This window comes from Pseudophryne corroboree, chromosome 4 (assembly GCF_028390025.1).
Source record: "Pseudophryne corroboree isolate aPseCor3 chromosome 4, aPseCor3.hap2, whole genome shotgun sequence".
Classification (NCBI taxonomy): Eukaryota; Metazoa; Chordata; class Amphibia; order Anura; family Myobatrachidae; genus Pseudophryne; species Pseudophryne corroboree.
The window spans coordinates 712217582-712242605 of record NC_086447.1 but is presented as its reverse complement, the minus strand read 5'-3'; the positions used below and the strand labels follow the sequence as shown (position 1 = coordinate 712242605).

Here is a 25024-nt window from a genome sequence, read left to right as displayed (position 1 = left end):
TGCACATCCAACCACGCGGACACAGCGGAGGCCGCGGCTGACGTAATCGCCACTCTGACACTCTGCATGCAGAAGCTCAGGGACGGCGGCGGAGGCCGCGGGAGACGCCATGCCAGATGTAATATGGCGCTTACTGTGACAGCGTCCCAGAGTGACAGGAGAGGATACAGGAATGTACACATCAGGATAACAGATGGGATCCGGTCCTGGAGCGCTGAGCCAGCCTTAGGAGGCATCTGATGGGTAAGAAATGGCGTCCAGATACCCGGATCGTGACAGCACCCCCCCCTTTAGGAGTGGCCCCAGGACACTTCTTTGGCTTTTGAGGAAACTTGGAATGGAATCTCCGGACCAAGGCAGGAGCATGGACATCAGAAGCATTGGTCCATGAACGTTCCTCAGGACCATAACCTTTCCAGTCAATAAGATATTGTAGTTGACCGTAACGGTGACGTGAGTCCAGGATCTTGGCCACTTCATACTCAACGCCTCGTTGAGTTTGGACTTTCGGAGTTGGAGGAAGTGAGGAATGAAACCGATTCAAGATCAGCGGTTTCAACAGGGAAACATGGAATGTCCTGGGTATTTTTAAGAAGGGAGGCAACTGGAGTCTGTAAGCAACAGGATTGATGACTTGTTCAATCTTGAAAGGACCGATATAGCGAGGTGCAAACTTCATACTGGGAACTCTTAACCTCAAATTCTTCGTGGATAACCATACCCGATCACCCACCTTGAGAGCAGGAACTGCTCGACGCTTCTTATCCGCAAACTTCTTGCACCTGAACGATGCCTTGAGCAGAGCTGATCGTACGCTCTTCCAGATATTGGCAAACTGATGCAAGGTGATATCCACTGCGGGAACAGAAGTTGCTGGAAGCGGTTGGAACTTAGGGACTTTAGGGTGGAATCCAAAGTTAGTGAAGAATGGTGTTGAAGCAGATGAAGAATGATACTGGTTGTTATGACAGAACTCGGCCCAGGGAAGTAATTGAACCCAGTCATCTTGAGAGGAGGACACATAGATGCGGAGGAAGGCCTCCAAGTCCTGATTCACCCTCTCGGTTTGACCATTGGTCTGAGGATGGTAAGCCGTGGAAAACTTTAGCTTGACTTGGAGGACTTGACATAAACTTCGCCAGAATTTGGCTGTGAATTGAACTCCTCGATCTGAGATAATTTCTTCAGGAAGACCGTGGAGTCGGAAGATCTCTTGTATGAATACTTGAGCCAACTTGGAAGCTGACGGAAGACCGGTGAGAGGAATGAAGTGTGCCATCTTGGAGAACCGGTCAACTACCACCCAGATGGTATTGAACTTGTTGCACATGGGTAAGTCTGTAATGAAATCCATCGACAAGTGGGTCCATGGTCGACGGGGAACGGATAGTGGAACCAGTTGCCCCGCAGGCGACTGGCGGGATACTTTATGTTGGGCACACTTTGGGCAAGATGCAATAAACTCCAAGACGTCCTTTTTCAGAGTTGGCCACCAATAGGACCTAGAGATAAACTCCAGGGTTTTTTGGATACCTGTATGTCCGGCAAAACGGGAAGCATGGGCCCAATGCATGAGCTTCTTCCTTAGCATCGGCTTCACAAAACTTTTCCCTGATGGGGGCGTAGAGTCCATCCCTACCGTGGAGAATGCCAACAGATTTATAATAGGATGCTTGTCTGAAGACTCTGACTCATTTTCTTGCTCCCATGAGCGGGAAAGGGCATCGGCCTTGCGATTCTGAGAGCCCGGACAGAACTGGAGTTTAAAGTCGAACCTGGAAAAGAAAAGTGCCCATCTGGCCTGACGAGGGTTGAGACATTGTGCGCCCTTCAGGTATAAAAGGTTCTTGTGGTCTGTAAGTATGGTGATTGAATGAGAAGCTCCCTCCAACAGATACCTCCACTCTTCTAGAGCGAGCTTGATGGCTAGCAACTCCTGGTCGCCAATGGCATAGTTGCGCTCAGCTGGGGAGAACTTCCGGGAGAAGAAACTGCAAGGGTGTAAATGGCCATCTTTAGCCCTCTGAGATAACACCGCTCCTACTCCAACGGAGGAGGCATCCACCTCTAAGATGAAAGGAGAGTCGATGTCAGGCTGTTTCAGAACAGGCGCAGAGATGAACCTTTGTTTTAAAAGATGAAAAGCTTGCATGGCTTCTTCAGACCACTTGGACGGGTTAGCACCCTTCTTAGTGAAAGCAGTAATAGGCGCCACAATGGTGGAAAAGTCTCGTATAAACTTTCGGTAATAGTTGGCGAACCCTAAGAACCTCTGGACCCCTTTGAGGGTTAAGGGTACCGGCCAATTTTGGATTGCTTGTAGTTTCTCAGGATCCATCTCTAGTCCGGAACCGGACACAATGTACCCTAGAAACGGAATGGACTTGACTTCAAAGACGCATTTTTCTAATTTGCAATAGAGATGATTGACACGGAGACGGGACAGAACCTCTTTAACCCAAAAACGATGTTCCTCTAAATCGTTGGCAAAAATGAGGATATCGTCTAGATAGACCACGACATGACGGTATAGAATGTCTCTGAAGATCTCATTGACAAAATGCTGGAAGACAGCTGGAGCATTGCTCAATCCGAAGGGCATGACGAGGTACTCATAATGTCCGTCACGGGTGTTAAAGGCGGTCTTCCACTCGTCACCCTCACGGATCCGGATGAGATTGTATGCACCTCGCAAGTCCAGCTTTGTAAAGATGGTAGCTCCGCTAACTCTGTCAAAGAGCTCAGTAATCAGGGGTAAAGGATAACGGTTCTTGATGGTAATGTCGTTCAAACCTCTGTAGTCGATGCACGGCCGCAGACCACCATCTTTCTTTTTTACAAAAAAGAAGCCTGCGCCGGCTGGAGAAGAAGAAGGTCGAATGAACCCCTTTGCTAGGTTCTCTTTAATATATTCCTCCATAGAATGCGTCTCAGGCAGAGACAACGGATAAGTTCGGCCTCGAGGTGGAACCTTCCCTGGAACGAGATCAATCGGACAGTCCCATTCTCTATGAGGAGGAAGGATATCAGCAGAAGCTTTACTGAACACATCCGTGAAATCTTGATATGGAGGAGGTGGAACATCAGACGACCTGGGGGAGGAAGAACAGACAGGCAATACTTTAAACAAACATGTCTCAGCACAGGAGGAACCCCATGCCAGGATTTGCGTAGTCGTCCAATCAATTGTAGTATTGTGAAGACGGAGCCATGGAAGGCCCAGGACCACAGGATGTGTGGCTCTTGGAATCACTAAAAAAGAAATAAGTTCGGAATGAAGAACTCCCACTCTCAGACGAACTGGTAGAGTCCTTAAAGAAATAACTGCATCAAAAATTTTGCTGCCATCCACGGCAGTTAAAGAAATGGACGAAGGAAGTCTCTCGGTGGGTAGGGACCACCGTTTAACATAGGCTTCGGTAATAAAGTTCCCAGCTGCTCCGGAATCAAGGAGGGCAATGACGTTCCGATAACGTTGAGCAACTTGAAGCGAGACTGGGAGATTACAATCTTGAGGAGATGGAGAGGAGATCATTACTCCTAGCCGGCCCTCTCCTTGGCGAGCTAGGATTTGGAGTTTCCCGGACGTTTGGGACAGGCATTAATGGTGTGAGACGGAGCTGCACAATAGAGACAGAGAGACTCGGAGAGACGTCTTCGGCGCTCAGCAGGAGTTAAACGGGAACGGCCAAGTTGCATGGGCTCATCTTTAGATGGTGACAGTTGACGAGGAGGAGGAGCAGAAGATTTTGGAGCAGATGATCTTCCACGCTCAGTTGCTCTCTCTCTGAAACGTAAACCAACTTTCGTGCAGAGTGAGATTAGCTCATCTAACTTAGAAGGTAAGTCTCTGGTAGCTAACTCATCTTTAATACGCTCAGATAAGCCATGCCAGAATGCAGCATACAGGGCCTCGTCGTTCCATGCCAGTTCGGATGCCAGGATCTGGAACTGTATCAGATATTGTCCTACAGTACGTGACCCCTGGCGTAAACGGAGAATGTCGGATGAAGCTGAGGTTACCAGGCCTGGCTCGTCGAAGATGCGCCTGAATGTTGACACGAAGGCAGTGTAGGAAGATAGCAGGGTGTCGGACCTCTCCCATAACGGTGATGCCCAATCAAGGGCTGAGCCACTGAGAAGAGAAATAATGTAGGCAATTTTTGTACGGTCACTAGGAAAATTGCCAGGTTGTAGCTCAAACTGAATCTCACACTGGTTGAGAAATCCCCTGCAGAATCTTGGAGATCCGTCAAATTTTGCTGGCGTTGGAAGATGAAGACGTGGAGCAGAAATGGGTAAGGTGGGTGGGGTTATAGCTGGAGTCACTGTGGTTGACGCACCAGACGCGCCTGATCCACGGAGAGTTGTCTGAATCCCATCCAGCCGAGTAGAGAGATCCTGGAGACAGCGGATGATGTGGCCCTGTGCAGCCTCCTGATGTTCTAGTCGGGCTGCCAGTTCTTGCATCGGCCTGGCCGCTTGATCCTGGTCTCCGGCTGGATTCATTAGGTCAGTGCTTACTGTCACAACTGAGGGCCTGAGCTGACGGGAGGCAGCCTCAGTTGTAGGGGCTGAGATGTACCGGAACCTGGGAAGTTGTATCAGACCCCTGGACATGTAAGTAACATGAATAATAACTGCCCGAAGGCGTGACCACGACAACTTGGATAAAAGTCAATGATGTTTATTATGACAACTCCGCAACACAGCAGCAGTAAAAGAAAACGTAAAAGTCAGCAAAGAATAAATACAGTTCCTGGGTACTACAGGATGGCAGGAGCCACAGGGCACTGGTAGTGTGAGATAGTTCTTATGATCTTCTAGATGGAAAGTCCTTTCCAGGCCCGACTGTAGCAATGGAGATAACCCAGGATTGTGCCAGCTGGTGTTCCAGGAAAAGCTGGGTTGCTGAAGGTAAAACAGCTGCTGTGGATACTGGCTGGAACCAGACTGTTGTTAGCACGGAGTGGATACTGGCTGGAACCAGTTAAATAATAAATGAACTTGGGAGCGATGAAATATGAACTGAAATGTAGAACTTGAGAGCGGAGAAATAATAATACCGGTGGAGAGTGGTAAAGTGTAGAAAGGACACCGGCCCTTTAAGGGAAGCTGTACTCTGCTGGAAGCTGAGCTGGAAGCAGGTAATGTTGTAGCTGGAAACAGATGAATCCACAATGGATTGGAGAGTCAGGCTACACCGCAGGTGGAATGCTGGTGCGGGTCTCTATGGTGGAAGTCTTGAGACAGGAGCTGGAACCTGGAAGACAATCACAGGAGAGAGACAAACAGGAACTAGGTTTGACAACCAAAGCACTGACGCCTTCCTTGCTCAGGCACAGTGTATTTATACCTGCAGCAAGGAAGGGATTGGCTAGGCAATTATGCAGATTAACAATACTGACAACAGATTGGAGGAAATGATCAGCTGACAGAATCCAAGATGGCTGCGCCCATGCAGACACTTGGAGGGAAGTTTGGTTTGTAATCCATGTGGTAATGAAAACAGTAATGGCGGCGCCGGCCACTGGAGACAGGAGACGCCAGGCTGACAAGTGCACATCCAACCACGCGGACACAGCGGAGGCCGCGGCTGACGTAATCGCCACTCTGACACTCTGCATGCAGAAGCTCAGGGACGGCGGCGGAGGCCGCGGGAGACGCCATGCCAGATGTAATATGGCGCTTACTGTGACAGCGTCCCAGAGAGACAGGAGAGGATACAGGAATGTACACATCAGGATAACAGATGGGATCCGGTCCTGGAGCGCTGAGCCAGCCTTAGGAGGCATCTGATGGGTAAGAAATGGCGTCCAGATACCCGGATCGTGACAGACAAGCACTGAACTGATCGCACTGGAAGAGTAAGTCTCGAACTACTCAGAAACTGCAAAGAAAAGTCTTTTCGCAATATTGCGAATCTTTCGTTCGCAATTCAGCTAAGCTAAGATTCACTCCCAGAGGGCGGCGGCTTAGCGTGTGCATTGCTGCGAAAAGCGGCTAGCGAGCGTACAACTCGGAATGAGGGCCCAAATCCGTACAATTTGCGTAGTAAGCAGTTCTAGAATGTGTCTATGAAGGTGAGGTTGGAAACTAATGATATATTTCAGCAGCTTCACAAGTGGCCCATAGTTCCACAAGGAAGGTTCACATACTTTTTTCAGAGAAGTATTAGTTCACATAATGGAAATAAAAGCAGCAGCTGGAAGTTTGCAAGCAAACCAAATAGTATTAGGTGACCTGTGGCTGCTTCTGGTGGAAAGATATTGTGATATAATCATTGACTAACCTAATTTCTTTCTTTAACACAACCTCTATTATATAAGGAAACATCTGAAATGACTGTGTTAATTGGCAGAATGATTGCAAATAAAGTGTTATGTACCCATCACCACTAAGATAATGATTTTCTTGTTTCACTCTGTTAGAAGAGATGTGTAAAATATATTATTTTTATTAGGAATCTAATCAACTCTTTCAACCCTCAGTATCACCTATCTGCCGACACCCAATTTACCTCTCCTCCCCTGACCTCCCTCCTTCCTTCCTTTTTTGTGTCTTTATGCTATCTCCTCCTGGATGTCCGAGCACTTTCTCAAATCTAATGTGTCTAAAACCAAACTAATTCTATCCACCATCCAAGACCCAATTACCTCCCTGACACTCACCACACTCTCCATTGTCCCTCAAGGGGCTCATTCAGAGGTGGATGCTATGCACACAGCTGCTGCATCTTTGTACACAGTGGCTGGAGGAGTTGTAGGAGGTGTCTCAAATAAATGGACACCCGCTGCTGGCTTCTGTGATCCGCTGCTGTGTCTGAAGATGCAGCATTGCATCATCTGCATGAACATTGGACATTTTAGTAATCCTGGATTACTGGATGTCTGATGTTCACACTGCTGGACAAGTAAAGCAGCGTCCGAGGACCCAACCACTGGCTTTGGCATGCCCAGAAAACAGGGCCGACAATCCCCCATTTTCTGTAATGCTTCCCATCGTTGCTTCCAAGCGCCAACAGCATGTCAATCATGCTGAGGCTTTAGGGACACTGTGAGCAACATCGTAGACAGATTTGCACATGCGCAGAGCTGCGCATTAACATAAAATTACCATACATCTCTGAATCAGGCACCAAGTCCTCTGCCTGATCTTCTACCTTCTCAATATGTCTAGAATCATCCCTTTTTTCACCATTAATGCCAACAACATTAATTCATGCCACTAGTCATTTCCCACCTACTGCAATTTGGCCTCCTCTTAGTCATCTCTCTTTATGGCTATCTATCATTAAAGCTGCTGCCCTTCTCATTTATCTCTCTTGCTACTCTGTATCGCGCCACGCCCTTCTGCAAACAGTTTCACTGGCTCTCCATCCAACATAGAAAACAATTTAAAATCCTCACTTAAAAAGCCCTCAATTGCTCTACTCCATGCTATATACTGATTCTCGTCCACACTATGTCCTGCGCTCTCCACTCCTCCACTGACTGCCGCCTCAAGTCCGCACTAATAGCCTGATCACACCCTACATACAAGATTTCTTCCATGCTGCCCCACCACTATGGAACTCACTTGATCTCTCTAGCAGACTTTCTGCCGGACCCCACTCCTTAAAGCGAGTACTCAAGACTCATTGGGGCAGATGTATTAACCTGGAGAAGGTATAAAGACGGGATAAACCAGTGATAAGCGCATGGTGATAAACACACCAGCAGGGCCGGATTAAGGGAGAGGCGAAAGGGGCAGTCGGCCCGGGGGCCCACACACATTTGGGGGCCCCACACCCAGGAGCGTAGTAGTCTCCCCCCTCAGTGCCGCCGAGGAGGTGTTCCTTTTACAGCATGTCATAGTCTCATGGGATTTCAACGCAGCATCCTGCGAGACTATTAAATGCTGTGCAAGGAACACCTCCTCGGCGGCGCTGTTAATGAACAGCTGAGCTGAGCCGCCGGGAGGGGGGAGACTACTTCGCTCCTGGGTGTGGGGGCCCTGACTCCAGCATCCGCTGCACCGCCGGACGGACAGGTAGCATGCGCGCATATGTGTGTGTTGTGTGCAGCATGGGTGAGAGGAGCATGTCCACACCTCCAGTTCACCCTGCTTGTTACACTCCTCCCTATTAAACTGTAAACCCTAATGGACAGGGTCCTCTTCCTTTGTTCTCTCCCTCTAGCACTATCCCTGTCACCAGTGTGCATCTGTCGCACCTCTGACTGTGATCCTGTTTGCCAACCTACTTCGTGGGTACAGATTCATTCAGTGCTGTTTGCTCCCATCATTGCTTCTTTCTAAAAGCCATTAAGATTCTCTCTATTTAATGATTCCATCCTTTATTAGCATAAACAAGGTTGCTAGCGATATCGCTAGGTTTGATGTGCGTTCTGCAAACCTAGCGACCGCAGGAGCGCGCTACCACCCATACACAGGGAGTGATGTAGGCAATTTGTCATTATGAAAATGGGCAAATCGTGCTAACATCGCTCCAGTGTGTACCCAGCTGAACATTTGTGTTCTTATCAGTGATCAGCACTGCAGTCACTTTGTGGCGCACAATATATGATATTAAGAGTAAAGAAGCATTTTTCCACAGCGATGTCCATTTCTATATACATGCCTGTAATCAGAAAAAGCTAAAATAACACATCATTAAATAAAAAGCCTTCCCTTTACAGCAGGAAACTATCGGTCACAACACCTTAAACTCATATGCATTGATTAATCTTACAAAGACCCTGTCTAGTCAGTCACTTATTGGCGCTCTTCAGTAAATATTATATGAGAATTAAATTTCAATTTAATTATCTGCCCAACTAATTCTATCTTATACTATCATTAATCTTAATGAAGATGTGCAGGAACATCTTAATTTCACAAGTTCTGATTGTAGGAAAGGCAGAATGTTGTCAATAGGAATTTAGGCATGACCTTGCTGCACAGCTAAAGAATGGAGGCAGATTGATGGCTCAATGCTTCAAACTTTTCTTTGTGGTGATTTTCAGGCACACAAATCAGGTCCAAACATTTTCATGAAGTTTGTGCACACTTTCCATGCACACTTATACCATCACCATGCTTGCCTTAAACTTGCGAATTTCGGGAAGATCTGCTGACTTCATTTTCCTGGACATGGATAAGTACGCATCAGGGAGCTGAATAGCATGATTGCCAACGCACTGCACAAAGGGCCAAAGAAGGGTACCTGCACTGACGCATTTCCGAGAACCATGCCAACTGATCTTCCAATTCAAACACACTGAAAAGTTGTTAGGAGCAAGGTGAAGGAATACAAGAGTCATTTTAGTTTGTGTTGTTAAATTCTAGCCTTGGTGCTCCATATGACTGATAGTCTTTATCCAGTCATTCTGATGTCCGGAACATTCCAGATAACAGATTCAATACACAGTGTGCAAGTAGTCCAATGCAGGGACATTGTCACTGGGATATGTTTTCATGGTTAAAATTTTAAAACCGAAATCAGACAGCTTAACTCCCTGTTGAGAGTTTGATGTGAAGTTGCTCTTTGGATGTTTAAGCTATGGAAAAAAGTCTCCATAACAGCAGCATGTGATTATTGAAAACTTTGTGGAGCACGTATTCTCCTATTCTTTGAGTTAGTGATGGCTCCTCTAATCATGCTCTTTGGCTACCTGAGTGTATGCCTAGTAAATCAATCCTCAGTAATAAAAATTTCTGACTTGATAAACTTCACCAACAAAACACAAATGAACATCAAAAAGGAACATTTACCATATGAACTGCTCTCTAGTAATGTTTCAGAAATCTGCTTGATGCTGGTTTAAAAAAAAAATAACTTTGTATTAATCATGAAAAAATTCACAGCAAGGTTTGTATGTGCAGTGAAAGGCAAGCTCTATCCCACGTGTAATGACCCTGTGCAAGGCTGTTACTTTTCTATTAGAATGGATGAATGGATCAGTAAGCAGTACCAGGTCCATCAGATGTTTGAAGCAGATGTCTCAGGCAGATGTGTAGCATCTTCAGCATTGCAGGAGAAGTAAGCAGTGATATTATCAGACAGCGATGCACACTGAAGACAGACGTTTGAGGTGAATGAGTAATGGAGTTAATTCCATTTCCCCAGTGCTATGGAACACTTGTTCCAAAGGCTGCAGAAATGTGGATTTGGTGTCTAAGACATAACCACTAAACACACACACACACACACACACACACACACACACACACACACAAAAAAAAAAAAAAAAAAAATAACCTAAATGTGTACACACACACATACATATTATGTAACTTGTGAGTGGTTGGCCATTAAAGTATAGTTAATAATGTGCAGGGAGCCACAGCTGCTGTGCACTGCTACCCCCATACACCCAGTGATGCAGCAGGATGCCCGGGCTGACTGTTACATAGGTGGCCTAGGGTGGGCTAATGGGACCCCACTGATAGACATCACAGAGCGCTCAGGGGTCTTCCCAGCTGTCTGTGTGCAATAGAGGCCCAGCCTCAGCCTGCGGTCTCTACTGAAGCTCTCCCTACCTCCTCCGGCCCCATAGTCTTTCCCTACTCACAAAATCAGCGGATCTTCGGGCCGCATGCCTGAGCATTACAGCAGCCTCTTTCTTCAGCCCCTCTCTCACCATCTGGCCAGAGTCAGACAAAAGCTGCCGCGCCCGCCCTAGCCCCTCTCCCAAGGGTCCCTCGATCGCCAGGCTCCTGTACTTCCCCTCCTCTTCCCCCAGTATGGCAGCGGGCTGAGATGCCCCAGGAGGGGGATGGGATGGTGGCTCAAGAGCAACGGCAGGCGGCGGTGGCCTTGCTCTATGGACAACCACCAGTTGCTTACGGGGGAGCTGCTGACTGCTGTGCAGCCCCCAGCAAGTGGCGTCCCTAGGCACATATTGTACCTAGTGGGAAATCCGCCACTGCCTGTCAACCTCTACCTCCTCCTGTCAACCTCTGCCTCACCTGGTCCCCTTCAGCCTCCATACAGAGAACCATGGCAATGGCCGGACTGTGTACCTCTCCCCTTGTCACCCTTGGCCCCCTCATATCACCCACTGCATTCCTTTGTCACCCACTGCATCTCCCTGCTGCCCTTTGCATCACCCTGTCACCTTCAGCCTTGCTTCTCCCTTGTAGTAAAGTGGCACACAACCATCATATTGTGAACTCGGGGTGAGCCGAAAGCGGGGGTCCGAAGTGTTTTTTGGGTTTAGGGAGGAGGCCAATAAAGATGTGCCTAGGAGTGGCCTGATGCCTACATCCACCTCTGGTGACAGGAGGAGGCAGTTGGTCACTGGGGGTGCAGGGAGTGTCAGGGGGAGACATAGGATGACAGGTGGAGGCAGTTGGTGATAGGGGTAGGCAGAGCATGACATGAGGATGCAGATGGTAATAGAGGAATGCAGTGGAAGACAGGGGGGGGGCAAGGGTTATAGAGAGACTAGCAGTCTGGTCCTTAACATGGTGATGCTGTATGTGTCCCCTGTGCCCACTGAGGCAGCCCGCAAGGCATCGAGCCACCAGGTGCTGCCCTCATCTCTCTCATCCAATGATCCCGCAGCCTCTTCAGCATTCTACTGTAGTGCTATCACTGTCATAGTTGCAGCTACCTACTTGCCAGTCAAACTTTACAGAAATGGTCGGGTGACTCGGACCAGGGGAAATAAGTTGCTGGACTAGGCAGAGGCGCCGGCAGGACTCTTAATTCACAGGGCCCCTGATGGTGCACCTGCTGTGTTGTCGGTAGTTCAAATCCTGAGTTTACCATCAAACAATCTCTACTGATGAAATATAAGGGGGTGGTCCTGGTGATTGTGGGAATAGCATGGTCAAGTGGGCTTGGTCAAGCAGATCAGATTGTGTCTTTGTTAATGGCAGTATGTCTTGTAGGAATCAGAGGTAGGGCTAATTTTACCTGGGTAACTGTTGGAAGTAGGATTGCTAAAGCAAGCCTTCAATAAGGGATACATATGAAGTAAACAGATTCTGTGGCTGGCTGACTTCAAGTCTGCATTTAATCGGGTGTTAATAAGACACAAAACCTGTGCAATTCATATGTGTCCCTTATTAAAGGGATGATCTGGCAACCGTAATTGGGAGGTATGGTTATGCCATGGTCTTTGTCCCTGTTCTGCTGTGTTTTACTTACTACAGTTTTAGGACAAAATTAAATGAACTGTGACATTGTCCGCCCATGAATTATATGCTGTTTCACAACGCCCGCATTTCACATTGCTGTTTCATTGCAGACAGAAGCAATCATTATACAGTAGATCAACAACAAATGTTGGATCGTTATGAATAAGGAGATTCTATTCAAGTTTAAACTGGGCTGTGGAAATTAGAATTAATTTGACTCCACAGGACAGAAAACTCAGAATCCGAAACAAATTGCCTGCTTATTATTTTGTTTATCTTTATCTGTCCTTACCTCTGTGGTCTCCTATTTATTCCTATTTCTTTCATCCACCTCACGTGTCTGGAAATTGTGAGTATACATTCATAGATCTTCATGTCCCTTCATTTAAAACTTCCTGGCAACGAAAGTCATACCAACTGCTGCCAAGTACCAATGGAAGGTATTCGTCTGCTTATAGCCATTACAAATGAGTAATTACTGATAGTGATGAATGGCTCACATACCTTCACATACTGGACAGCACTCCCCTTCTGGCACATAATAGCGATCGCAGTGCAACTCTCCACACTGAGCTGAGAAGCAGATGGAAACTCCTCCTTGACATCGACAGAAACGGCAAGCATCCATGCGAAACATGTCCCCATCGTAGTACTCCACATTGTTAAAAATACATGCTGGTTTGGTTTCTGTATCAAGGAAGGAAGAACACAGGTGTTTAGTTTCTCATATACGGCTAACAGGCACAATATAACTTAGCAATTACAGAGTTGAGAGCAAGTTGGTTATGCAGATGTGTCTTGTGTGGTTTTTGCACAGTGAATGCTCAGGAGCTGAGCGCACACAGGTATGGGCAATGCAGTGTCGTAGGCAACTCAGCCGCATTTCCACTTGCAGCTGATGGGCGTATTCCTCTTTCCAGGGCATATGCTCCAGCTGCCCTTACAAATTCAAAGGCTCTGTTATATGACATTTGTTAACAGAATTCAGCCCATAAGTTTGTAATTTTAACATATGTAAGTCTCTCTTCATGGAAATACTTGGAAATTACTACATTAGAGCTTACAGCCTAAAGCATAAATCTCATCCTGTAGTTGTAAAGCTGCTACTGAAGAACAAATAGGACCATCTTTAAATAACTGAAGCTTGTAGGCACACAAGGTTTGGTGCTCTTGAGTTAGCTTAATCCATTAGCCACACCTCTATTCCACTGAACATTCTGTTGTCTTGAAGATATCATCACAGATTAGACTGTGGAAAAATTATAGCTGGTGCTGATGCTACTGGGCCCCGCCCCTGAGGTTCCTCTACAAGACCCCAGCTCTGCTCTGAGAAGAATTCTTCTGAGCAGCACATTTGATGGCCCTACATGCTCAGACGATGTCCCGACTCTGCCCTAAAGTGACTTCACTAGACCACTGCCCAAATTTTACTATTGAACTGAGGTTTCCTAACTAGGGGTGGTGTGTGACCGATGCGGCCACACAGAGCGCTGGGCTCTGGAGGTGGCACCATATGCGCCTGCAGCCCGAATTGCTGTTGCAGTGCCGCCTAGAGCATCCTGAGAATGCGCAAGACCAGTAACCTGCAGACTGTGCACCGGATCAGATATCCACTGGATGCTCTGTCAGTACTGCACTTATATTTGTGCACTGTTACCGCCCTGTTGGACTGCGCAGTTTCATACTTGAGACTATAATATGGGAGCTCATGCACAATTTACCCCATATCTACCAACACTGACACCACCACCATACAGGAGTCTAACATCCGGTCATAGGTACAGGTATCACTACAGATAACTGCATGTTTAAAACTTACTACAAGAGATAAAATGATATTACTGTATTTTTATTACTGGGTAGCATCAAACAGTTTACAAATACTTTATGCAACAGTTCTTACAACGAGCTCTCATAAAAGCCACATCCTGCAAGTAGTTGTATGTGGCTTTTATCAGAGTTCGTTGTTCTCATAATATTGGGGGTAATTCCAAGTTGATCGCAGCAGGAAATTTTTTAGCAGTTGGGCAAAACCATGTGCACTGCAGGGGAGGCAGATATAACATTTGCAGAGAGAGTTAGGTTTGGGTGGGTTATTTTGTTTCTGTGCAGAGTAAATACTGGCTGCTTTATTTTTACACTGCAATTTAGATTGCAGATTGAACACACCACACCCAAATCTAACTCTCTCTGCACTTGTTAAATCTGCCTCCCCTGCAGTGCACATGGTTTTGCCCAACTGCTAAAAAATTTCCTGCTGCGATTAACTTGGAATTACCCCCATTGTACAATGAAGATATAAGTAAGTAAGGAACTGACATATCAATGGTACAGTAAGTTCAAGTTTACATATTTTGGAACTATACAGTGCAAAAAAACAACCTATTAAGTAGGATGCGGACAAGAGTGAGAGTTGGGAAACTCAATGTATCTTGACAGACAAGTGGAGGTCAGTCACAGGAAGGGGAAGGAACACTCAGTGAGCCTATACTAAATGAATAGTGAGCGCACAGTGTCATTAAAGGGGACAAGGAGCACTGGAAGCCAGGATAATCCTGATCAGTAGGAAAGTGTGACCTTACTGTAAGAACAGCACACTAAGGGGGAATTCAATTAAAAGAGAAGTTTTTCATAATTTTTGGCGATGCTTCTTTTCGGGCTATCCAAATTGGACGCCCGAAAAAATACATTCTCTCCCGAAAATACACAGGTTCAGTGAATCCTGTGTGTTTCCTGGCGAAACAGTCCCATGAGAAAACATTGTAGCTAACTGAATTCCCACCTAAAGTGAGAGGTGAACAGGGTGAATTGGGGAAAAGCACAGGCCAGGGGTGGAGAGTAGAGAGGAGATTTTGGAGGAGGGATGGTAAGATCTGATAGAAAGTTGAGTTTTGAGTGAACCTGGCAAGGGAGTGAGTTCCAGAGGAAAGGATCGAACGGGAGAAATCTTGGAGATACCACTGAAGCTGGTGCTGATTCCCCCTGCTGGGGCAGGTTGACGATCTCCAGGTGTCCGTATGAAATTCAGCAAAAAATAAAATTGGCCCCAATGAGATCTATTAATCAGAATGCTTGTGTTTAGGATTTTTCAGAAACAAGAATTTTCTGTCATTTGAAGCAGTTCCATAAAATATACTGAATTACATTTATACACTAGCAGACTTTTCCCACACTGTCCCTGGCACATCCCTCCTCATTACTCTATTAAGCAGCGTTCCGTACAAGGGGAGACACTTGGTAATCATGCCTGTGTCTATGACATTTTCACAAAGCGGCATCAATTAATATAGAAATACCTATTTTATTGCCAAATTAATAAATGTAAGACAACTTTCATTTTTTATACACATCACTGTTTCAAAAAAGTCATGTATTTCTTGCCCAAGCCCTGAATACAGCAGGTGCATGTCACTTGAGTTATTGTACTATTTACTGTGCTGTCCTCAAGCAAGCCGCTCACAAGTGACACCCATTATACTTGACTAATACGTATATGGGGGCAATCTATCTTATGACGGTGAGGCTGCAACTCCGTTAAAGTTGTGCTGAGAGGACGAAAAAAGTCTTTCCGATTTATCCGACATCACAGGGGAACATCTATCATCATATATGAGGTGAAAGACTTGAAATGGGCAGAATTTCAGTTCTTTCTATTACCCATGTCACTTAGGCTTTCCACGGCACTTCAATAAATTATACATGCTTGACTGCAAATTAATGTTGCTGAAAAATGACCAAACTGCACGACAATGGTCCTTCTGTAAACAGCACTCAGTTTTATTACAGAACAGCTTTTAGAATGCAGGCTGTGTGCGGCTTTACCCCTTGATGCCAAGGCCAGTGTAACCATTTGGCAAACAAAGTGGTCGGTGAAGACAGTAATTGTTATTGAGACAAACGGACTATGGCCTGTATGCGTCACTATTTACTGTACTACACCTTCTAAATCCCAAACTGCAGAAGAGTAATGATTCGGAATGAGATATACAGACACACTTCATAAGTGCAAGTACAAGTCTCCATAATACATTACTAAATGTGATTCTGGTACTGTCAGGAACCGGATAGCACAGACTACAGCTGATAATACATATAGCACTATTGGCTCCAATATCAGCAATTACTAGGCAGTCATTTTGACACATGTGTGGCCCTAAAGTGATCAACATACTTTTCAATTGATCTCATATTGGTAGAACAGTCCCAGTAGGGATCTGTCCTGCTAACCTAACCGGGACTGCATTGTCCTTATTGGCGTGGACCGTGACAGTAGTCCTCTGCTCTGCGTATGCATAACAGTGGAAGGCGCATGCTGCAGTGTATACATATTTCCAAAAATTCCCTATTGGGACTCCTAGGCCACACCTCCTGGTGCATGATGTTTTGGGGTTGTGACTGCAAAACAATCCCCCATTTGATCATCCCCAGCCTTGTACAGTGTGGATGAGAAGCAGTGAAAGATTGCCCCCCCCCCCCCAAATCCCTCTCTTCCATGCAATACAGCGGCCTGCAGTTGGGTAAGGAGGCCAGTGGCGGGATGGCTAGAGGGTGTGGTACCCAAAATATATTTTTGCAACTGGGCCCACCACTGCTCAAGGGGCATGTGTGAAGTAATATCATCAATTCCTTAACAAGAACCAATGTATTTACCTCCTCCCTCTAGACCTCAATATTTGAATGATCGGTCTCCTTCCATGTGTATGGCCCAAAAGGAAAATAAAATCTTGCTCAGGTCAAGTCACACAATTGGTCTATGTGTGACCTGTATAAGTAACATTTAGAAAATAACATATACTGCGTAGGTGCGATATTTCAACCAGGCCTGGCCATCCTGTGGCTCTCCAGATGTTGCGAAACTACACATCCCAGCATGCACTGCCACAGTATTAGCATTTCCTAATAGCAAAACTGTTGCAAGGCAAGATGGGACCTGTAGTTTTACAACAGCTGGAGAGCCACAGGTTGGCCAGGCCTGATTTCAATATTTACCTGTCCTGTCGACATGGTAATAAATTAGTGAACATGTCAATATGTATTGTCAATATTAGAATGTAAGCGACACTGCGACATGGACTGTTGTGATTACATATCCTCTTTGGAGCACTGAGTAATATGATTGGTGCTATAGAAATAAAATAAGAATTTACTCACCGGTAATTCTATTTCTCGTAGTCCGTAGTGGATGTTGGGAACTCCGTAAGGACCATGGGGAATAGCGGCTCCACAGGAGACTGGGCACAAAAGTAAAGCTTTAGGACTACCTGGTGTGCACTGGCTCCTCCCACTATGACCCTCCTCCAAGCCTCAGTTAGGATACTGTGCCCGGACGAGCGTACACAATAAGGAAGGATTTTGAATCCCGGGTAAGACTCATACCAGCCACACCAATCACACTGTACAACCTGTGATCTGAACCCAGTTAACAGCATGATAACAGAGGAGCCTCTGAAAAGATGGCTCACAATAATAACCCGATTTTTGTACCAATAACTATGTACAAGTAATGCAGACAATCCGCACTTGGGACGGGCGCCCAGCATCCACTACGGACTACGAGAAATAGAATTATCGGTAAGTAAATTCTTATTTTCTCTAACGTCCTAAGTGGATGCTGGGGACTCCGTAAGGACCATGGGGATTATACCAAAGCTCCCAAACGGGCGGGAGAGTGCGGATGACTCTGCAGCACCGAAAGAGAGAACTCCAGGTCCTCCTCAGCCAGGGTATCAAATTTATAGAATTTAGCAAACGTGTTTGCCCCTGACCAAGTAGCTGCTCGGCAGCGTTGTAATGCCGAGACCCCTCGGGCAGCCGCCCAAGATGAGCCCACCTTCCTTGTGGAATGGGCTTTTACAGATTTTGGCTGCGGCAGGCCTGCCACAGAATGTGCAAGCTGAATTGTACTACAAATCCAACGAGCAATCGTCTGCTTAGAAGCAGGAGCACCCAGCTTGCTGGGTGCATACAGGATAAACAGCGAGTCAGATTTTCTGACTCCAGCCGTCCTGGAAACATATATTTTCAGGGCCCTGACTACGTCCAGCAACTTGGAGTCCTCCAAGTCCCTAGTAGCCGCAGGCACCACAATAGGCTGGTTCAAGTGAAACGCTGAAACCACCTTAGGGAGAAATTGAGGACGAGTCCTCAATTCTGCCCTGTCCGCATGAAAAATTAGGTAAGGGCTTTTATAGGATAAAGCCGCCAATTCTGAGGCACGCCTGGCTGAAGCCAGGGCCAACAGCATTACCACTTTCCATGTGAGATATTTTAAGTCCACAGTGGTAAGTGGTTCAAACCAATGTGATTTTAGGAACCCCAAAACCACATTGAGATCCCAGGGTGCCACTGGAGGCACAAAAGGAGGCTGTATATGCAGCACACCCTTGACAAACGTCTGAACTTCAGGAACGGAAGCAAGTTCTTTCTGGAAGAAAATCGACAGGGCCGAAATTTGAACCTTAATGGACCCTAATTTTAGGCCCATAGACAGTCCTGTTTGCAGGAAATGCAGGAAACGACCCAGTTGAAATTCCTCTGTAGGGGCCTTCCTGGCCTCGAACCACGCAACATATTTACGCCAAATACGATGATAATGCTGTGCGGTTACTTCCTTCCTGGCTTTGATCAGGGTAGAGATGACTTCATCCGGAATGCCTTTTTCCTTCAGGATCCGGCGTTCAACCGCCATGCCGTCAAACGCAGCCGCGGTAAGTCTTGGAACAGACAGGGTCCCTGCTGGAGCAGGTCCCTTCTTAGAGGTAGAGGCCATGGGTCCTCTGTGAGCATCTCTTGAAGTTCCGGGTACCAAGTCCTTCTTGGCCAATCCGGAGCCACGAGTATAGTTCTTACTCCTCTCCGTCTTATAATTCTCAGTACCTTGGGTATGAGAGGCAGAGGAGGGAACACATACACTGACTGGTACACCCACGGTGTTACCAGAGCGTCCACAGCTATTGCCTGAGGGTCCCTTGACCTGGCGCAATACCTGTCTAGTTTTTTTGTTGAGACGGGACTCCATCATGTCCACCTTTGGTTTTTCCCAACGGTTTACAATCATGTGGAAGACTTCTGGATGAAGTCCCCACTCTCCCGGGTGGAGGTCGTGTCTGCTGAGGAAGTCTGCTTCCCAGTTGTCCACTCCCGGAATGAACACTGCTGACAGTGCTATCACATGATTTTCCGCCCAGCGAAGAATCCTTGCAGCTTCTGCCATTGCCCTCCTGCTTCTTGTGCCGCCCTGTCTGTTTACGTGGGCGACTGCCGTGATGTTGTCTGACTGGATCAACACCGGCTGACCCTGAAGCAGAGGTCTTGCTTGGCTTAGAGCATTGTAAATGGCCCTTAGTTCCAGGATATTTATGTGAAGTGACGTTTCCAGGCTTGACCACAAGCCCTGGAAATTTCTTCCCTGTGTGACTGCTCCCCAGCATCTCAGGCTGGCATCCGTGGTCACCAGGACCCAGTCCTGAATGCCGAATCTGCGGCCCTCTAGAAGATGAGCACTCTGCAACCACCACAGGAGAGACACTCTTGTCCTTGGGGACAGGGTTATCCGCTGATGCATGTGAAGATGCGATCCGGACCATTTGTCCAGCAGATCCCACTGAAATGTTCTTGCGTGGAATCTGCCGAATGGAATCGCTTCGTAGGAAGCCACCATTTTTCCCAGGACCCTTGTGCATTGATGCACTGAGACCCGGTCTGGTTTCAGGAGGTTTCTGACTAACTCGGATAACTCCCTGGCTTTCTCCTCCGGAAGAAACACCTTTTTCTGGACTGTGTCCAGAATCATCCCTAGGAACAGCAGACGTGTCGTCGGAATCAGCTGTGATTTTGGGATATTTAGAATCCACCCGTGCTGCCGTAACACTACTTGAGATAGTGCTACTCCGACTACTAATCGTTCCTTGGATCTTGCCCTTATCAGGAGATCGTCCAAGTAAGGGATAATTAAGACGCCTTCTCTTCGAAGAAGTATCATCATTTCGGCCATTACCTTGGTAAAGACCCGGGGTGCCGTGGACAATCCAAACGGCAGCGTCTGAAACTGATAGTGACAGTTCTGTACCACAAACCTGAGGTACCCTTGGTGAGAAGGGTAAATTGGGACATGGAGGTAAGCATCCTTGATGTCCAGAGACACCATATAGTCCCCTTCTTCCAGGTTCGCGATCACTGCTCTGAGTGACTCCATCTTGAACTTGAACCTTTGTATGTAAGTGTTCAAGGATTTCAGATTTAAAATAGGTCTCACCGAGCCGTCCGGCTTCGGTACCACAAACAGCGTTGAATAATACCCCTTGCCCTGTTGCAGGAGGGGTACCTTGACTATCACCTGCTGAGAATACAGCTTGTGAATGGCCTCCAATACCGCCTCCCTGTCGGAGGGAGACGTCGGTAAAGCAGACTTTAGGAAACGGCGAGGGGGAGGTGTCTCGAATTCCAATTTGTACCCCTGAGATACCACCTGAAGGACCCAGGGGTCTACTTGCGAGTGAGCCCACTGCGCGCTGAAATTCTTGAGACGTGCCCCCACCGTGCCTAAGTCCGCTTGTAAAGCCCCAGTGTCATGCTGAGGACTTGGCAGAAGCGGGAGAGGGCTTCTGTTCCTGGGGATTGGCTGTCTGTTGCAGCCTTTTTCCCCTTCCTCTGCCCCGGGGCAGAAATGAGGAGCCTTTCGCTCGCTTGCCCTTATAGGGACGAAAGGACTGCGCCTGATAATACGGCGTCTTCTTATGTTGAGAGGCGACCTGGGGTAAAAATGTGGATTTCCCAGCCGTTGCCGTGGCCACCAGGTCTGACAGACCTACCCCAAATAACTCCTCCCCTTTATAAGGCAATACTTCCATATGGCGTTTGGAATCCGCATCACCTGACCACTGTCGCGTCCATAACCCTCTTCTGGCAGAAATGGACAGCGCACTTACTCTTGATGCCAGTCGGCAAATATCCCGCTGTGCATCACGCATATATAGAAATGCATCTTTTAAATGCTCTATAGTCAGTAATATACTGTCCCTGTCTAGGGTATCAATATTTTCAGTCAGGGAATCCGACCAAGCCAAACCAGCACTGCACATCCAGGCTGAGGCGATTGCTGGTCGCAGTATAACACCAGTATGTGTGTAAATACATGTTAGGATACCCTCCTGCTTTCTATCAGCAGGATCCTTAAGGGCGGCCGTCTCAGGAGAGGGTAGAGCCACCTGTTTTGATAAGCGTGTGAGTGCTTTATCCACCCTAGGGGGTGTTTCCAAACGCGCCCTAATCTCTGGCGGGAAAGGATATAATGCCAATAATTTTTTAGAAATTATCAGTTTTTTATCGGGGGAAACCCACGCTTCATCACACACCTCATTTAATTCCTCAGATTCAGGAAAAACTACAGGTAGTTTTTTCTCACCGAACATAATACCCTTTTTAGTGGTACTGGTATTATCAGAAATATGTAAAACATTTTTCATTGCCTCAATCATGTAACGTGTGGCCCTATTGGAAGTCACGTTTGTCTCTTCCCCGTCGACACTGGAGTCAGTATCCGTGTCGACGTCTGTATCTACCATCTGAGGTAACGGGCGTTTTAGAGCCCCTGATGGCTTTTGAGACGCCTGGACAGGCACAAGCTGAGTAGCCGGCTGTCTCATGTCGTCAACTGTCTTTTGCAAAGAGCTGACACTGTCACGTAATTCCTTCCATAAGATCATCCACTCAGGTGTCGACTCCCTAGGGGGTGACATCTCTATTATAGGCAATTGCTCCGCCTCCACATCATTTTCCTCCTCATACATGTCGACACAACGTACCGACACACAGCACACACACAGGGAATGCTCTGACAGAGGACAGGACCCCACTAGCCCTTTGGGGAGACAGAGGGAGAGTATGCCAGCACACACCAGAGTGCTATATATATACAGGGATAACCTTAAATAAGTGTTTTTCCCCCTTATAGCTGCTATTTGTTAATATTACGCCAATTAGTGCCCCCCTCTCTTTTTTACCCTGTTTCTGTAGTGCAGGACTGCAGGGGAGAGTCAGGGAGACGTCCTTCCAGCGGAGCTGTGAGGGAAAATGGCGCCTGTGTGCTGAGGAGATAGGCTCCGCCCCCTTCTCGGCGGCCTTTTCTCCCGCTTTTATGTGGAATCTGGCAGGGGTTAAAATTCATCCATATAGCCCTGGGGGCTATATTAGAGATGAGCGGGTTCGGTTTCTCTGAATCCGAACCCGCCCGAACTTCATGTTTTTTTTCACGGGTCCGAGCAGACTCGGATCCTCCCGCCTTGCTCGGTTAACCCGAGCGCGCCCGAACGTCATCATGACGCTGTCGGATTCTCGCGAGACTCGGATTCTATATAAGGAGCCGCGCGTCGCCGCCATTTTCACACGTGCATTGAGATTGATAGGGAGAGGACGTGGCTGGCGTCCTCTCCATTTAGATTAGAAGAGAGAGAGAGAGAGATTGACCTGATTTACTGGAGCTTAGGAGTACTGTAGAAGTGTAGAGAGTGCAGAGTTTACTAGTGACTGACCACAGTGACCACCAGACACTCAGTGCAGTTTTATTTAATATATCCGTTCTCTGCCTGAAAAAAACGATACACACAGTGACTCAGTCACATACCATATCTGTGTGCACTGCTCAGCCCAGTGTGCTGCATCATCTATGTATATATATCTGACTGTGCTCAGCTCACACAGCTTATAATTGTGGGGGAGACTGGGGAGCACTGCAGTGCCAGTTATAGGTTATAGCAGGAGCCAGGAGTACATATTATATTAAAATTAAACAGTGCACACTTTTGCTGCAGGAGTGCCACTGCCAGTGTGACTGACCAGTGACCTGACCACACTGACCACCAGTATAGTTAGTAGTATACTATATTGTGATTGCCTGAAAAAGTTAAACACTCGTCGTGTGACTTCACTTGTGTGGTGTTTTTTTTTTATTCTATAAAAAACTCATTCTGCTGACAGACAGTGTCCAGCAGGTCCGTCATTATATAATATATACCTGTCCGGCTGCAGTAGTGATATATATATATATTTTATATCATTATTTATCATCCAGTCGCAGCAGACACAGTACGGTAGTTCACGGCTGTAGCTACCTCTGTGTCGGCACTCGGCAGTCCATCCATAATTGTATACCACCTACCCGTGGTTTTTTTTTCTTTCTTCTTTATACATACATACTACTACATCTCTTTATCAACCAGTCTATATTAGCAGCAGACACAGTACAGTACGGTAGTCCACGGCTGTAGCTACCTCTGTGTCGGCACTCGGCAGTCCGTCCATAATTGTATACCACCTACCCGTGGTTTTTTTTTTCTTTCTTCTTTATACATACATACTACTACATCTCTTTATCAACCAGTCTATATTAGCAGCAGACACAGTACAGTACGGTAGTTCACGGCTGTAGCTACCTCTGTGTTGGCACTCGGCAGTCCGTCCATAATTGTATACCACCTACCCGAGGTTTTTTTTTCTTTCTTCTTTATACATACATACTACTACATCTCTTTATCAACCAGTCTATATTAGCAGCAGACACAGTACAGTACGGTAGTTCACGGCTGTAGCTACCTCTGTGTCGGCACTCGGCAGTCCGTCCATAATTGTATACCACCTACCCGAGGTTTTTTTTTCTTTCTTCTTTATACATACATACTACTACATCTCTTTATCAACCAGTCTATATTAGCAGCAGACACAGTACAGTACGGTAGTTCACGGCTGTAGCTACCTCTGTGTCGGCACTCGGCAGTCCGTCCATAATTGTATACCACCTACCCGAGGTTTTTTTTTCTTTCTTCTTTATACATACATACTACTACATCTCTTTATCAACCAGTCTATATTAGCAGCAGACACAGTACAGTACGGTAGTCCACGGCTGTAGCTACCTCTGTGTCGGCACTCGGCAGTCCGTCCATAATTGTATACCACCTACCCGTGGTTTTTTTTTCTTTCTTCTTTATACTTATACATACTACTACATCTCTTTATCAACCAGTCTATATTAGCAGCAGACACAGTACAGTACGGTAGTCCACGGCTGTAGCAACCTCTGTGTCGGCACTCGGCAGTCCGTCCATAATTGTATACCACCTACCCGTGGTTTTTTTTTCTTTCTTCTTTATACTTATACATACTACTACATCTCTTTATCAACCAGTCTATATTAGCAGCAGACACAGTACAGTACGGTAGTTCACGGCTGTAGCTACCTCTGTGTCGGCACTCGGCAGTCCGTCCATAATTGTATACTAGTATCCATCCATCTCCATTGTTTACCTGAGGTGCCTTTTAGTTGTGCCTATTAAAATATGGAGAACAAAAATGTTGAGGTTCCAAAATTAGGGAAAAATCAAGATCCACTTCCACCTCGTGCTGAAGCTGCTGCCACTAGTCATGGCCGAGACGATGAAATGCCAGCAACGTCGTCTGCCAAGGCCGATGCCCAATGTCATAGTACAGAGCATGTCAAATCCAAAACACCAAATATCAGTAAAAAAAGGACTCCAAAACCTAAAATAAAATTGTCGGAGGAGAAGCGTAAACTTGCCAATATGCCATTTACCACACGGAGTGGCAAGGAACGGCTGAGGCCCTGGCCTATGTTCATGGCTAGTGGTTCAGCTTCACATGAGGATGGAGGCACTAAGCCTCTCGCTAGAAAAATGAAAAGACTCAAGCTGGCAAAAGCAGTAGCACCGCAAAGAACTGTGCGTTCTTCGAAATCCCAAATCCACAAGGAGAGTCCAATTGTGTCGGTTGCGATGCCTGACCTTCCCAACACTGGACGTGAAGAGCATGCGCCTTCCACCATTTGCACGCCCCCTGCAAGTGCTGGAAGGAGCACCCGCAGTCCAGTTCCTGATAGTCAGATTGA

General features: G+C 46.8%; 1 protein-coding gene across 2 annotated transcripts in view; it reads right to left on the bottom strand.

The window, feature by feature from the left end:
- The window catches only part of CRIM1 (cysteine rich transmembrane BMP regulator 1), a 960049-nt gene that overhangs the window by 327716 nt on the left and 607309 nt on the right, over positions 1–25024 (bottom strand). For both annotated transcript variants that reach the window (XM_063917972.1, XM_063917971.1), the window contains exon 6: positions 12631–12813. In XM_063917972.1, the coding sequence (XP_063774042.1) occupies positions 12631–12813 (183 nt within the window). The remainder of the gene's footprint in view (positions 1–12630; positions 12814–25024) is intronic.